The 15,650-nt window shown below is 35.9% G+C and overlaps 1 protein-coding gene across 2 annotated transcripts in view; it reads right to left on the bottom strand.

The window, feature by feature from the left end:
• LOC138703147 (dehydrogenase/reductase SDR family member 11-like) overlaps positions 1-15,650 on the bottom strand; it is a 143,469-nt gene that overhangs the window by 83,650 nt on the left and 44,169 nt on the right. For both annotated transcript variants that reach the window (XM_069830792.1, XM_069830791.1), the window contains exon 3: positions 619-784. In XM_069830792.1, the coding sequence (XP_069686893.1) occupies positions 619-784 (166 nt within the window). The remainder of the gene's footprint in view (positions 1-618; positions 785-15,650) is intronic.

The raw sequence follows: 15,650 nt of genomic DNA, 5'->3' as shown, positions 1-15,650 counted from the left end.
TTTTCCCTCGAAATTATTCAGATAGATAGATAGATAGATAGATAGATAGATAGATAGATAGATAGATAGATAGATAGATAGATAGATAGATAGATAGATAGATAGATAGATAGATAGATAGATAAAAATAAGAATATTATATAAAAAACTTCTCTCTTAACCGAGAATAATAATAATAATAATAATAATAATAATAATAATAATAATAATAATAATAATAATAATAATACCGAACAATGTAAGATACTGTAAAATTACACACTACTTCCGATTACACCGGCACCGAAGATTCAAACCGACAAAACAACACGCAGTGCCAACATACTCTTTCTTTACGTTACTGATATTATAGTAATTTCAAACCGTAACTTACAATAAAAATACACGAGGAATCGATAAATACACCCTTTCGTAACTGTGAATGAATCAGTGAATCTGGAAATTATCAATCTGTCTTAATCAGTGTGGCAAGCAACACGAATCGCGGTTCTTGAATTCCTGTTCTCACAACTCGTAGTAATGCAGCGGATATAACTGCACTGTAGCATTTAGCACCCGTAATTGCGAGTCCGCTGATACGTATTAATGATTCATGTGTAACGGATCTCTCGGACTCACCGATGAGGCTGTTCTGGCCGGTTACACCGGCGTTGTTGATGAGGATGTCGGTGCCCCCGAGATAGGATTCGATCCACCGGAAAGTCCCCAGGATGTCGCTCTCTTGGCACAGGTCGCACAGTCGGGGGTGCAGACGACCACAGCTCTCATTTTTAGACGCCAGTTCCTGTTGACAATGGAAGCGACACATTTCTATATCAAGTTTTACGGTATAATTCATTTTATCTTAGAAATAGAAGGTTTGAAGTCAGGTGTGGAGCCCCGAGAAACAAATAGGTAGAAACTTTTTATAATAATAATAATAATAATAATAATAATAATAATAATAATAATAATAATAATAATAATAATAATAATTTATTTTAGCTGGCACAGTTAAGGCCGTAAGGCCTTCTCTTCCACTCAGCCAGCAAAAAAGTATACATACATATTATGTATGAACTTACAAAGAATTCAACAATTTGATTTAGATAAGAGTTACATCTATAGAAGAGTTATTTACGAATTAAAAAACAAAATACTAATTAATCACTGAAATACAAACTATGTAACAGGATTAAGCTAAAATAAATAGAATGTTAATATATTTCAAATAATGTTAGATAATAGAAATATGACTAAAGACAGGATTTTCATGCACCATCAAATCGTAAAATATGCATAATTTGTGAACTATTAAATGGCAAATATGCAAAATGAAAGAAAAAACATTCACTATCAAAACTGAAACTTACATTTGATTTTCTAATGACACAATGTACTGCTAACAGTCATTTCCAAATATTCAGCAGTGAAGCTCAAACGTTTATCTGTCAAAATATTTTTGTAATACATAGAAAATTAACTTTTTACGTCACAAGAAGTGACAGGTACAAATTTAAATGATGAAATTTGAGACAAAATGAGGCCAAATTCTGTGTCTTCAACATTTTCATCATAAATTAGTAATTTTACTGAACACAAATTCATAATCGGGATTTCCATTGATGACTTGGTAGCTTATTTCTGAAGACATTCTGAGGAAACATGTGTCCTAATCTCAATATTTTCAGAGTTACACTAATTTGAAGTTGTTAGCAAACTACCTTTTTTCTTTAGTTTTAAGGGTAGAAAAATATTACAAATAGGGAATGAAGTGTTCAGAAGTTTCATTTCATTTAATTGGCTAGTGTTCTGAAGCTAAAAATGTGTTGCTCATTGCTTTTAACTAAAAATTACATCATTCTTAAGCACTTATCACAAAAATTGTTACAAATCATACGACTTTAGGAACTTGATTCTTTCCAGTTTAATTATGCATCCTAATCGACAGTGTTAAAGAATTTACAATAGTGGCGTGATTTGTAACAATTGTTGTGATAAATGCGTAAGAAAATGTAATTTTGTAGTTAAAAATCTAAAAAGAATTCTGTACGAAGCAACTGTGAAATTCACAACACATTTTTAGCTTCAGAATATTTGCTAATTAAAGAAATGATATTCCTGAATAGTTCATGCTTTACCTGTAATATTCTTTTATCCTTAATTTTTTTTATTTTATTGGGTTATTTTACGACGCTGTATCAACATCTAGGTTATTTAGCGTCTGAATGATATGAAGGTGATAATGCCGGTGAAATGAGTCCGGGGTCCAGCACCGAAAGTTACCCAGCATTTGCTCGTATTGGGTTGAGGGAAAACCCCGGAAAAAACCTCAACCAGGTGACTTGCCCCGACCGGGATTCGAACCCGGGCCACCTGGTTTCGCAGCCAGACGCGCTGACCGTTACTCCACAGGTGTGGACTTTGTCCTTAAAACTCAAGAATAATGGTATTTTACAAATAACTTCAAATTAGTGTAATTCTGAAAATATTGAGATTATGGCATTTTTTGCTCAGAATTCTTTCGGAAATAAGCTCCGTAAGGGACGGTAAATCCTCGTGAATCACCCTGTATAAAACCATGGAGTTGCATGGAAATTGTTTCTTTATTTATGACTATCTTCAGTTTATTCATACAAAGTTCGAAATGACAGCTGTAATAAACCAGACCATATTCTGCGCAATTCTTTATCTTCTTCAAAATCATACAATTCTGCTAATGATGAATAACCACAGTAATTGAGAGCGTCGTTCGTATAATCAAGTAAGTAATAAATACAAAATAACAGACGACGTGGAAGAGAGGAAAGGTCTGAAAAAAGACAAACAAGAGAAGACAGAAAAAATTGACAGAAGACGAAGAACTGTAAGAACAGACGGAAGAGGAAATACAGCAAGGGTAGACGGACAAACGGGACGAAGACGAGAAAAAGCACAGAAAGACAGGACAAACGAGAAAAAATACAAAGTAGGCAGGAAAGAAAAATACCTACTAAAAATATAGAAAAGTTAGAAAGCTCAAAAAATACGAAAAGATGAAAGAAACAGGAAGACAGAAAGATTACAGACTACAGAATATAATTACAAGAATAGAAATAGAAATAAATTAAACAAAATAATATAATCAATACAAAAAGAGGATACAATAATATTAACAAAATCTGAGGACCGAATGAGCAGCGCTCGTGTTCGGTCGCAGTTCAGACATATTATCAATATAAGAGGAATATAGAAAATAAAATAAAATAGGAACTAAAATTAAAATTACAGCTACGATGATATTATATAATATAATATATTATTAATATAAGAGGAATATAGAAAATAAAATAAAATAGGAACTAAAATTAAAATCACAGCTACAATGAAATTATATAATATTAACATAGAGAAGAAGAATAATATCGTACGCGAATAAAGTAGGACAATTTATGAAAAACATATATTCCGAAATTAGAGAATATAAATATAATATATGCTGATTAATTTATACACATAGGCTATAAAAGAAACAGAAAGAATATAAAAAAGAAAGAAAAATACAAAGAAATAGAGAAGGCAAAAAATACATGACTAATAGGGTCAGTAAAGATAGAAAATAGATAGAAAGAGAAAATATAGATGGAATTGACAGAGAGTATAAAATAAATAGAAAAGAGTAAAAATAAAGGAGAGAGAACGGAAGGAATATAGAACGCAAAGACAGAAAGGACAGTAGAGACAGAAAGGATAAAATACAGAAAAAACTGAAGAACAGAAAAGAACAGAAAGGGTAGAAAGGGAGGAAATAACAAAAATAACAGATTAACGGAAAGGATAGAAAGAGAGGAAAAGACAGAAGGACAGAAAATACGGATAGGACAGAAAGAGAGAAAGGACATAAGGACATACAGGACAGAATGAACATAAAAAACAAAGTCTAGACAGAAAGTACATAAAAGACAGATTGAACAGAAAAGACAAAGTCTAGATGGAGGACAGGAAGAACAGAAAAACAGACGGGAAGGGACATAAAAGACGGAAAAGACAGGGATGACAAAGGTTAGGTAAAGGACAGAAAGAATATGTAGATAAGTAGACAAAGGAGAGATGTGATAGAGATGATAGGGTTTATAAGCGATAGAATATAAAATAAGCTATAAAAGACAGACACGACAAAAGAAAGACGAGACAGAGGACAAAAGAATATAAAAAATACAGGAAAGGAAAGACATAAAGATAAGAAAGTTAAGCAGCTCAGAATGAGAAGAAAGTCTTGAAAAATTAAAGAGGATAGATTAGATAAAAAAGAACATGACGGAACAGAAAATTAAAGCAGAAAAGACATACAAAACGGGGAAGACAGCAGAGTAGAAAGGAGAGATGATAGTAGGACAGGAAGGACGGACAGAAGATTAAAAATAAAATACAGACAAAAGAAAAAGCATAGTCAAGATAAACTGACCAGACGGACAGGAAAGGAAGACAGATAAGTAGGGAAAGGACGGGAAGACAGACAAGCAAGGAAGTCACTGTCAGGACGACTGGACGACAGAGACAGACAAACAGAGAAGAATGTTCATTTATCGATACTTATTCGATGGGCTCAGTTATGCAAAGTTGGTAAGATTACAGGATGACAGTGATTGCAAGTGAAGGGAAATGCTCATGGTCAACTACAGCGAAGCATGCTGGAATTTTCCTCGACGCATCGACGTAATAATCTCATTATTGATTCTAGGAAAACACTGAACCTGACCCAAGGAAATGTAATATTTCGCTTCTTATATTCACCCCTTGCGTAACTATGTAGGTACTACTTGCATAACTATGTAGGTACTACTTGCATAACTATGTAGATACTATTGTAAATGACGTGAATTCCGGCTCACTTATGGACACATTTCGTTACGTTGAAAATAGCATCTTGATTCATATACAGGAATTCAGAAAATAATTAATATTTTACGCTTGATAAATAGACCTACAAAAATTATAATTTTTGAACCATATAAGTTTATTTCGATTGTCATTTTCACATAATTCTCAAAATACGAATACTTTTTGGTTGTTTATTTAAAGACGTTGTATCAACTACTCGGTAACTTAGCGTAGATGGAATTGGAGATCGCGAGATGGTATCTGGCGAGAGTTAAGGATTCGCCATAGATTATCTGACATTCGCCTTAGGTTGGGGAAAACCTCGGAAAAAAACAACTAGGTACTTTTGGTTTACATCCTCAAAAATTTAACAAGTATCTTGCGCTATTTAAAAAACATAATATCGTAGTATCACAATAATTGAAGGGTGATTTTCCAACTGGTGCTAAGTCATTTATGAACAATTTTTTATTTTATAAGTTAGAGTTATTATTTCCCATACATCTACACAGGAACACACTTGAAACTTTCCAAACGGTGTTATGTTCCGTGTTATTCCCATTATATTCTCACAGTTTTTAAGTTGGTTATTTAACGACGATGTATCAACTACTAGGTTATTTAGCGTCGATGAGATTGGTGATAGCGAGATGGTATTTGGCGAGATGAGACCGAGGATTCGCCATAGATTACCTAGCATTCACCTTACGGTTGGGGAAAACCTCGGAAAAAACCTAACCGGGGATCGAACCCGCGCCCGAGCGCAACTTCAGACCGGCAGGCAAGCGCCTTAACCGACTGAGCCACGCCGGTGGCTCATAGTTTTTTCCGAAGTGTGCTAGGTCAGTAGTATGTGTGATGTGATATTAAAATGATTATTATTAAGACATTCCTTACTTTTATGTCTGTTTTAGGTTAGGATATGTTATATAATATGTTTTGTTGTGCCATTTTCATTTTAATATGTGTGTTCTTTTAGAGAGTAGTGGATATAATCAAAGGTGGGGGGGGGGGTGAAACCTACAAAGTAGGACTTGTTTTAGGTACAAAGCACGTACGGTCAGAAGACCCGTGTATTGGATTTTAGAGAAAACTATGATAATATAAAAATCTGTATGTATAATATATATATAAATATATTTTTTTTAATTTTATAAGTTAGCGTTATTATTTCCCATACACGTACAAAGGAATACACTTGAAACTTTCCAAATGGTGTTATGTTCCGTGTTATTCCCATTATAATCTCAGTTTTTTAAGTTGGTTATTTAACGACGCTGTATCAACTACGAGGTTATTTAGCGTCGATGAGATTGGTGGGTGATAGCGAGATGGTATTTGGCGAAATGAGACCGAGGATTCGCCATAGATTATCTGGCATCCACCTTACGGTTGGGTAAAATCCCGGAAAAAATCCAACCAGGTAATCAGCCCAGGCGGGGATCGAACCCGCGCCCGAGCGCAACTTCAGACCGGCGGGCAAACGCCTTAACCGACTGAGCCACGCTGGTGGCTCATAGTTTTCTCCGAAGCGTGCTAGGTCAGTAGTATGTATGATGTGATATTAAAGTGATCATTATTAAGACACTCCTTACTTTGTTTTATATATGCAGAATGTTCAAAGAAACATACATAATTACTGAACAACTTTTTTTTTTCAAAGTGGACATTTGTGATGATATAGATTTAGTTATTTGACACTCTACTGCGTGTTCAGTTCAAAGTGTGTCATGGCTCGCTGTATGCCTTCGTGTGGCTAGTCGATGAGCCTAGAGAATTCAATCTTCCTACATTTCCGCAGAGGCGTATTACCTATGTGCCAGAGAAGTTGCCTAGCAAGTACGGCGTTCAGTCTGAAGAGTACTTACCGATACGTACGGTAACGCCTGTAGTGGCAGGAATTTGAACTGTTTGGAAACACTTACTGAGGTGAGTTTTTTTCTTACTGTCGGGATATGAGGAGAGGGTTAAGACGATTACTTACGTATTTGTTGACGTTAACTTCGACGGCCAACATGGACACGGAGCATTTGATTTGTATTGTGGAATGTTGCCGTACGCAACCGATGATAACAAATACCCTGCGTACGACTTGTCCGCGCAAAACGCAGTTCGAAAGAGGTTATGGTAACACACAGGCTGACTTTACAGACCGCTATCTGTTGCTACGACGTTCAAGTTATACCATACACGTTCTCAAGTTCGGATTGAACGCCTTGATTAATAGGCAACTTCTCTGACATAAAAGCTGAAACGCGCTTCAAATCGCTGACTCACAACAGTGACGTCATGACACACTTTGAAATGAACACCCAGTAGTATGTAGCATCAGCTATAAACATATTTCTTTTTGTGCAAAATATTCAAATAAACATACATAAGTCAAGTGACTTACCACATTTTGGAACATATTTAAATGTTTAACAGCACTGTTACCTAGCACATTTTCAATTTACAAAAATTAAATTCTATTAATAAAGTTCATTTTCCATAATGTTTTAACTGGCAAAGTCTCCTTTCACTACCTTCAAGATATTTCCATTTATGAAAACTCACATTTCCTGAAAAAGTAGCTTTTTGACTTAACACCATTTGGAAAGTACTCTTCAATTATGACAATCGATTAATCTCAAAGATTACACCTTTTGAATCGCACAGTGGATGTCTGTAAAAGGGGAGATTTGTTCATTATATGAAGGTCATGTTACAATACAGCCTACCAGGAAGTCTACAAAAAACAAAGGGACGTACAAGTAGGCCTATATACAGTTCTACAGCTAGGAAATAAGTGTCCCATCATAAATTGTTAAAAAAATACAGGGACATAATTTTATTTTTACTAACATTTTTAACATTAATCTGGCTATACCTTTGAATTAACGCTCGAGAATCGAAATCACCGTAAAATACAAACAAATCACTTTACCAGGTATAGGAGGGAAGAAAAGTAGTTCATCCATTTACGTAAACCAGGAAATATCGCGATTTTGAGTTTGATAATTGTCATTAGGTTTTTGTTTAATCAAAATACAATACAGTATTAACCAATAAGTGTTTTTACTCACGAACTGAGTTATCCATGCGAACGTATTCATTATGCAGTGTATATTATACTGTCTATAGCACATAAGCATACAATATAGAGAATGAAGTTATATTGAAAAATAATCATAATATCGATATTTATACACATTTTTGAAAATGGTGGCCATTCATTTCGATACAGGCTTCAGTTCTTTTGTGCATATTATCGCACTATAAACTATTGCATCTAATTCCAATTACCAGTGTCATCCTTCGTACTAGTAACTCATGTTGAAATAATTCTGTACCTAGTCTGTAAAAGAGTACCTCACGTACTGTAAATTATTCAATCTTCACTTCTGCCCGACCGCACAAATAAAATTACTCAGATATGTTATCTACTGTCCGTCCAAGTGGTTTTGTTACAGGATCGTAGAAAGGGCAGAAATCACGTGACAGTTAATTACTTAACGAGGCCCTTTTATTTAAGTTATTTTAAACAGTTGTATAATAGTACGTAGATATCCAATTCCTAACAGAAATTAATGTTTTCAGAAAAGAACTAAGACAGCCGAGCCACTAGCTTTTATAGAGGGGCGGGCAGAAGCGGGTGAGGGAAATCCGGATGCGACGTAGGCAAACGGACGACAGTACCTGTGCGAAAATAGGATTCAATATTGAAAGCTCTTTCGTCACTGGAAAACGCGAACATATTTCTGGAACGTACTACACTCACTAACTCAGTACTGTTTACTATATGCGGCCTTGGTTCTGTGTGGAGGACAGTTGGAACTTCATTAGTAGAAGGGGTGGGAGTGAAGTACAGTACATTCAAAAACTCAGGTACAATAAAAATTGAAGTAAAAATAAAATTATGACCCTGTATAAACGTGGAATTAAAATTTTAATTCAATCACTTCTTTTCTTGCTGCTGTTATCAAGGCAGGTTTTAGATCTTTGGTGATCTTGCGCATACCACTGTTGTTGATAGCAATGAAGGTAGTAATAATAATAATAATAATAATAATAATAATAATAATAATAATAATAATAATAATAGTTACTGAGAACGCGAAGGATAGGTCAGGTCAGTATTCCTGGAAGATGCAATCGGAAGATGCAATCGAAAGTGCCAGAAATGGAAATTTATTATATCAGCAGATGCCACCATTCAGAATTTCTGCACTGACGCAAGAGCCCATATAAATAAAACATGCTCGTGAGAACAGTGCGGCACTAAAAATGTGGTTCATAAATCTTTATATCTATATATATGCAAAGCTGTGAGTAGAGGAACCCGCGAAGATGGTCTGATATTGATGTGCACGCAGGGAATTTGACGTAGACAAGCAGTTTCATGGATCCGGTAAAATCGCATTAAATTATATATCTTCACTACCACCTGTCTGCATGATATAGAGTGACTGAGGAGGAATAGTAAATATTTTATCGTGTGGTAGCACAGTCTAGTATATACAGTCACGAAGCTCAATACCAGGGAAATATGCATCCATAGATAGTTGCTAACCACTAGGATCGCTACTATCGCCTCATTACAGACAATGCGAAATAGTACCGCCAGTCTATTGTTCCTATAGTCGCGACGGTGTTATTTCCTGCGTGACTCCGCCTCTTTGCTTACGTCTTAGGAAGTGAAGGCTCTATAAAGTCTAGGTAGGTAGTATCGTTCGCCATTTTTGTTCTTTCGTTCCTGAGCTACCATACGAGGAATCTATTTGCCACACCGTTAAACGTTATCATGTCGTAGCTCCTATGATAATAAATCAAACGCACTGTAATTCAGCAAATAATTGAGCGGCAAATAACGTCCTCGTGTGCTTTCTGCGAACGCCAACGAAAGAGCCAAAATGGAGGGCGATGATATTAAGTATTTATCGAGCCTTAAGAAATGAATAACGTCTTCATAAGCGAATCACAAGACGCACACGTTTAAATGTAGCCGACCTGCAACGCGATTGGCTGCCGGAAATTAGAGCGACGGGACTATAGTACCCTCACAACTCAAGCTTCGTGACTGTATATACTAGACTGTAGTGGTAGTATGGGCTATTCTGTGTAAAAAAAAAAGGTTAATGTGAACACGTTCAATTTTCAATGGGTGTGGAAATACAGGTGACTGAATATTACCTGTACCCATAACAAGCGTTATAAGTAGCAAGAAAGAAAGACAAATACCTTAATAAATTATTACTTTCATTGCTTATTTACATGGTATCAATACATTCCGATAGTTGAGAGTAATGGTTCAAATATTCCACCACCGGCACCAGTGCACTTCCCCGCTCTGTTTACAACATTAGGCCTAAGTGTTGCTCTTCTAAGGTACTTATTAAGAATGCGAGCAACCAATTCGTCCTTTCTGTTTACTATGTCTTTGTACACACTACCATTTTCATCCATCTCCACAGACAAAAATCGACAGGAGTATGGTCTGGGGACCTTGATGGCCAGTTCATGTGGCCACCGCGAACTATCTATTATTCGGTGGATTGTGAGATTTAGATGATGTCTCACCTGACAAAATGTACAGGGGCTCCGTCATGTTGGAAGAACATGACCATTCTTGTAGACGAGTAAATCTCCTGCAACAACACTGAAAACCTTAGACGATGTCAGGAGAGCGATACGTATTATTCCTTTGTACGAAGTCAAGAGTACGTAGTCATTTGTCGCTCTCTCATATCATTGTGAATTGAATTGGATTTTAATTTATTGAAATGACAACTTAGACGCACATATTTCAAATATTACAGTTTGCACTCAAAAAAATAAATGCTCTCCTTGTGGCAGTTCCACTTATATAATGTGATGCTAGAAGTTAATTTATATAATTAAAATTTTAAATAGAAATTGAGAAAAAACACTAAGTAAAAAAGAAAAGATAAAGTACTCGTATCTATACAAAAACTTAAATACTGGAAAGTTTCAATTTAACAAATATACATAATATTGAATTATCTCATTGCAAATGTTATCAAGGTTAATTCTGGATTTATTTTAATAAACTGTAATCTTAGTCCAATATATGAAAAATGAATTCGACCACATTTTGTATTGTATTTTGCGTAAGTGAATGTATTTATTCACACTGCAAATGGGTAACTACACGGTGGCAGTGGTAACTAATTACACTCAATAATTACAATTAATAATAAATTACAATTCATAATATTAATAATTAAATAATAATAGCAATATATAATAATATGAACAAGGAGCATCCTAAATTAAATGAATCACTTAATATAACATAATTAATTAAACTAAATCTAATTTATATCTTAACCCTAAGTTAGAACTTAAAACCACGAGTATATAATTATGATATGTTTATACATGCACAGGTACCTTTCAGCACTACACTGTTTTCGCTATCAATTCATTCACTGCACTGTAACTATGAAACATTTCACCGACACTATCCTGGTTCAATTAAAAGTGGTAATATATTTCGCCTACACTTACAACTATTTTTATGAAAAAAAAGTTCAACAGAATTAAATTGTAAATTTGTTCAATATTATGAACACAAAATTATGAAATAATCAAATATCAAACACACACATTGAAAACTGGATATATGTTTATACTTATCATTTTTTCTACTCAATAGTTCATACTAACACCCCGTAAAATATTTACTATTCCTACTGAGTCACTCTGTACAAGGACCATTTATTGGTAAATGACGGGAATTTTTTCTTATATTACCGAACCAATATACGTGGAAACTGTATTTTATTGCTGTCTATGTCTCAATCGGCAGCGCTATCGACCACAAGTCCAGCGAACTCCGGTTCGATTCTCGACTGAAATAAAAATTTCTCTCTCTTTCACAGGGGCTGGGTATGTGCTCTTTACCCTGTGTTTATTCTATGTTATCTCAAGCAAAGGCTTCGCACCATACTGAACATAAAACCACAGTCTAGTATATAAAGTCACGAAGCTTGAGTTGTGAGGGTGCTAGGAACAGTAGACTGTGCCGGTACTATTTCGCATTGTCTGTAATGAGGCGTAATTAGCGATCCTAGTGGTTAGCAAATATTTATGGATGCATATTTACTACGTATTGAGCTTCGTGACTGTATATACTAGACTGTGATATTGCCATGGAGTCCCACTTCTTGTAGATGATTAATGCTGGTTTACAATCTACAATGACGACGGAAGTAAAAAGAAATCTCGAAAACAAACGTCGATAATGACGAGTGTAGTGATGATGATGAATATGAGAACTGTTCCCTGTAACATTCTACTATAAATTATAGCGATGTATCGAAGTATATAATGATACTTCCATGCAGGAATTCTGCGTTATCATATGATGAAGGATCGGTGAAGAGGAGAAAAATTCTCTCCGGCATCGGGATTCGAACCCGAGTTTTCAGCTCTACGTGCTGACGCTCTATCTATTAAGCCACACCGGATTCCAATTCCGATGCCGGATTGAATCCTCTCAGTTTATCATATGATAACGCAGAATTCCTGCTTGGAAATATCATATGTACTTCGGTATATCGCTATAATATGATGTGCATATACAGTGCGTTCGCTTCCCCCTGCGGCCGGCCAGCAAGCGCGAAGCATTAGTTAGCGACGTGTATCAATCCTCAAGCTTATCCTACTCATTGATTGTTATAACTTGAGTACTAACCTTGTTACAAAAGTTGCTGAAAGTGGTGTCCATCTGCATTGATGCATTCTTGACACTGACAAGCGTAAACTGACTGCTCACGGAAACCACCACGCGTGGCCTTGAGGCGTTTTTTATAAAGCGCTTCAGTAACGCAAACAGATTGTTGAAACAGAACGCAATTAGGTCAGCTGACTGAAAAATGATGGACAACTGTTGAGTGATTCTTAAGCACGGGTGGCAGCACTTTGGTAGGCTATATTATTGCTGCTCCGCGTGCTTGCTGTTCATCGCCCGGCCGCAGGGGGAAGCGAACGTACTGTATAATCACTTAGTGATTTAAGACGGTGCTCATTCCGTCGGATCCCGGGCACTTAGTCACTCGCAATGAGTGCACCTCTGCACATCAGTGTGTTGGACACTGTGCCACTGTCACACATCTGTGACACAGTGCATGAGGGTTGGCCACTAAAGGGAAACTAAGAGGTGGAGCTTAAACTAAGAAGATTCAATCCGGCATTGGAACTGGAATCCGGTGTGGCTTAGTGGATAGAGCGTCAGCACGTAGAGCTGAAAACCCAAGTTCAAATCCCGGTGTCGGAGAGAATTTTTCTCTGGTCCACCGATCCTTCATCATTCTACTATAGCGTTCTTTCCTCCTCCTTTCCTCTACTCTTCAGGTAACTGATCAGATGGGGCAAAAGGAACAGGAATATCCCGAGAAAACTTGCATTTATAACTTCTTTGTCTGTCCCAAATAAAATTACACTTGCACTCACGGACTTTTGAACACAGGTCTCCGACATGAGAAGTGGATGCTCTAGTAGTACGAGCAAAGTGTTCTCAATCAAAGATGCAAGACTGAACATTTTAAACGATGGTGAAATTAAGTTACCAGTAACTAAAGAAAGTATGCTGTAGCGCGTTTATTCTTAAGGCTGGTTCACAATAAACCGGGAACGGGAACGACGAGAACGATAACGGAAATAATGTTAAAATAAATGTATTTAAATGTTAGCATTCACAATAGTTAATTGTGAATACTCACATTAAATACATTTATTTTAACATTATTTCCGTTATCGTTCTCGTTGTCGTTTCCGATCTCGGTTTGTTGTGAACCAAACTTTACTCGTAATACTCTCGCGTTCTGAAAAGAGAACGGATGGATGCAAACCAAGCTTTCAGGTATAACTCCCTGTAAATTTGATTTGAATTATTTCGAGGGAAAAATTGTTCCGGGGCCGGGCATCGAACCCGGGACGTTTAGTTAAACGTACCAACGCTCTATCAACTGAGCTACCCGGGAACTCTACCAGACACCGATCCAATTTTTCCCTCTATATCCACAGACCTCAAAGTGGGCTGACAACGGTCAAGCAACCAACATTGAATGCACACTAAATCTGTGTGACTTAAATTGTGGTTTTCTGTTAACGATCAGTGACGTATATTATGCAAACCAATCTTTCAGGTATAACTCTCTGTAAAGTTGATTTGAATAATTTCGAGAGAAAAATTGTTCCGGGGCCTGGCATCGAACCCGGGACCTTTGGTTAAACGTACCAACGCACTACCAACTGAGCTACCCGGGACTCTTACCAGACACCGATCCAATTTTTCCCTCTATATCCAGAGCGTTGGTACGTTTAACCTAAGGTCCCGGGTTCGATGCCCGGCCCTGGAACAATTTTTCCCTCGAAATTATTCAGAACGGATGGATGTTTTTAATTGGTTATTTTACGACGCTTTATCAACTGCTATGGTTATCTAGCGTCTGAATGAGATGAAGGTAATAATGCCGGTGAAATGACTCCAGGGTCCAGCGCCGAAAGTTACCCAGCATTTGCTCTCGATGGGTTGAAGGAAAACGCCAGAAAAAATCTCAACCAGGATTTGAACCCTGGCTCGCTCGTTTCATGGTCAAGCGTGCTAACCGTTACTCCACAGCGGTGGACGGGAAAGTCTTTTAAAATGATTAATTTTTTTAATATGTTTTAACATAGGTAGACAAGGATGTCTCATGAATGAATTAAAATTTTTCTCCCTTCTACAGATTCGTTGCAAAGAGTTTCTCTATACGTGGCCTAAGCTTGACAGGCCAACATGTAAATCATCTTCAAGATGCAGCAGTCTGTGTCTTTCTTAGATTTCAGTATTTTCATGGTAGAAAAATGCTGATTCACATAAGTATGAATTTGAAAACGGCAGTTCTAAATACATTTTTAGTTTATTCGGCACCATCGATGATTTGACAAAACATTTCCGCATAATATTTTTCTAAATTATAGACATCAGCTCAAAGAATTTTGAGTGACCACAAGGGTCCTGAATACAATAAACATGTACAATATAATGTGATGTGATACATTAAAGAAAAAAGAAAGTTAATTGTTGAAGGCAAATATAAGTGGATTAATTGAAATAGAGATGATGATATAATATTTGAAGGGAATCCTTGATACTATTTATAAGAATAGACATTACATAATCAAAAGGAATGTGAAGTTCCTTAAGATAATTCCATGTGAATTTTGTAATTGAACTTCTACTGCCAAACAGCAAACCAATGACAGACCATTGTTTAAGAAGGACGTTGTACTTTTGAGAAAGATACGGCAGACAAGGTTCATATATAGAATTCTTCTCAATATCAACACTCGGGATTTTGTTTATATTCATCTCCACGCCACGTAAAACCACATTGCACAGCTCTCAGCCATGGTACCTACTTTGGTCCAAGGTTATATAACAAAACAATTTTAAAATATCAAAATTTGGAAAATTTTAGTATCAGAAATTTAAAAAATAGCGCTAAGAATTTAATTTTAAAGGATATAGCCTATATTGATTTAATATGTAGACTATATGTATTTGTATGATTTAAATTGTTAAAATTGAAATTGAATTTTTTAAGTTAATTTATTCCTTTTTTTTTACCCACTTCGTATCAAATAATTATCTTTTTTTTGTGTTAAGCATATGTTTAGATAACTCCCTGAGCACGAGTTTTTCCTCCTTCAGGGAAGAATTGAGACTGTAATTTTGTACATGTTATTTTACTAACGATAAACAATAAACAATACCTCGTAATATATATATATATACATGTATATATATATATATATATATA

Source organism: Periplaneta americana, chromosome 7, assembly GCF_040183065.1.
Source record: "Periplaneta americana isolate PAMFEO1 chromosome 7, P.americana_PAMFEO1_priV1, whole genome shotgun sequence".
NCBI lineage: Eukaryota > Metazoa > Arthropoda > Insecta > Blattodea > Blattidae > Periplaneta > Periplaneta americana.
Note: the sequence above shows the minus strand (reverse complement) of the source record. Positions and strands in the feature narration are given on the sequence as shown.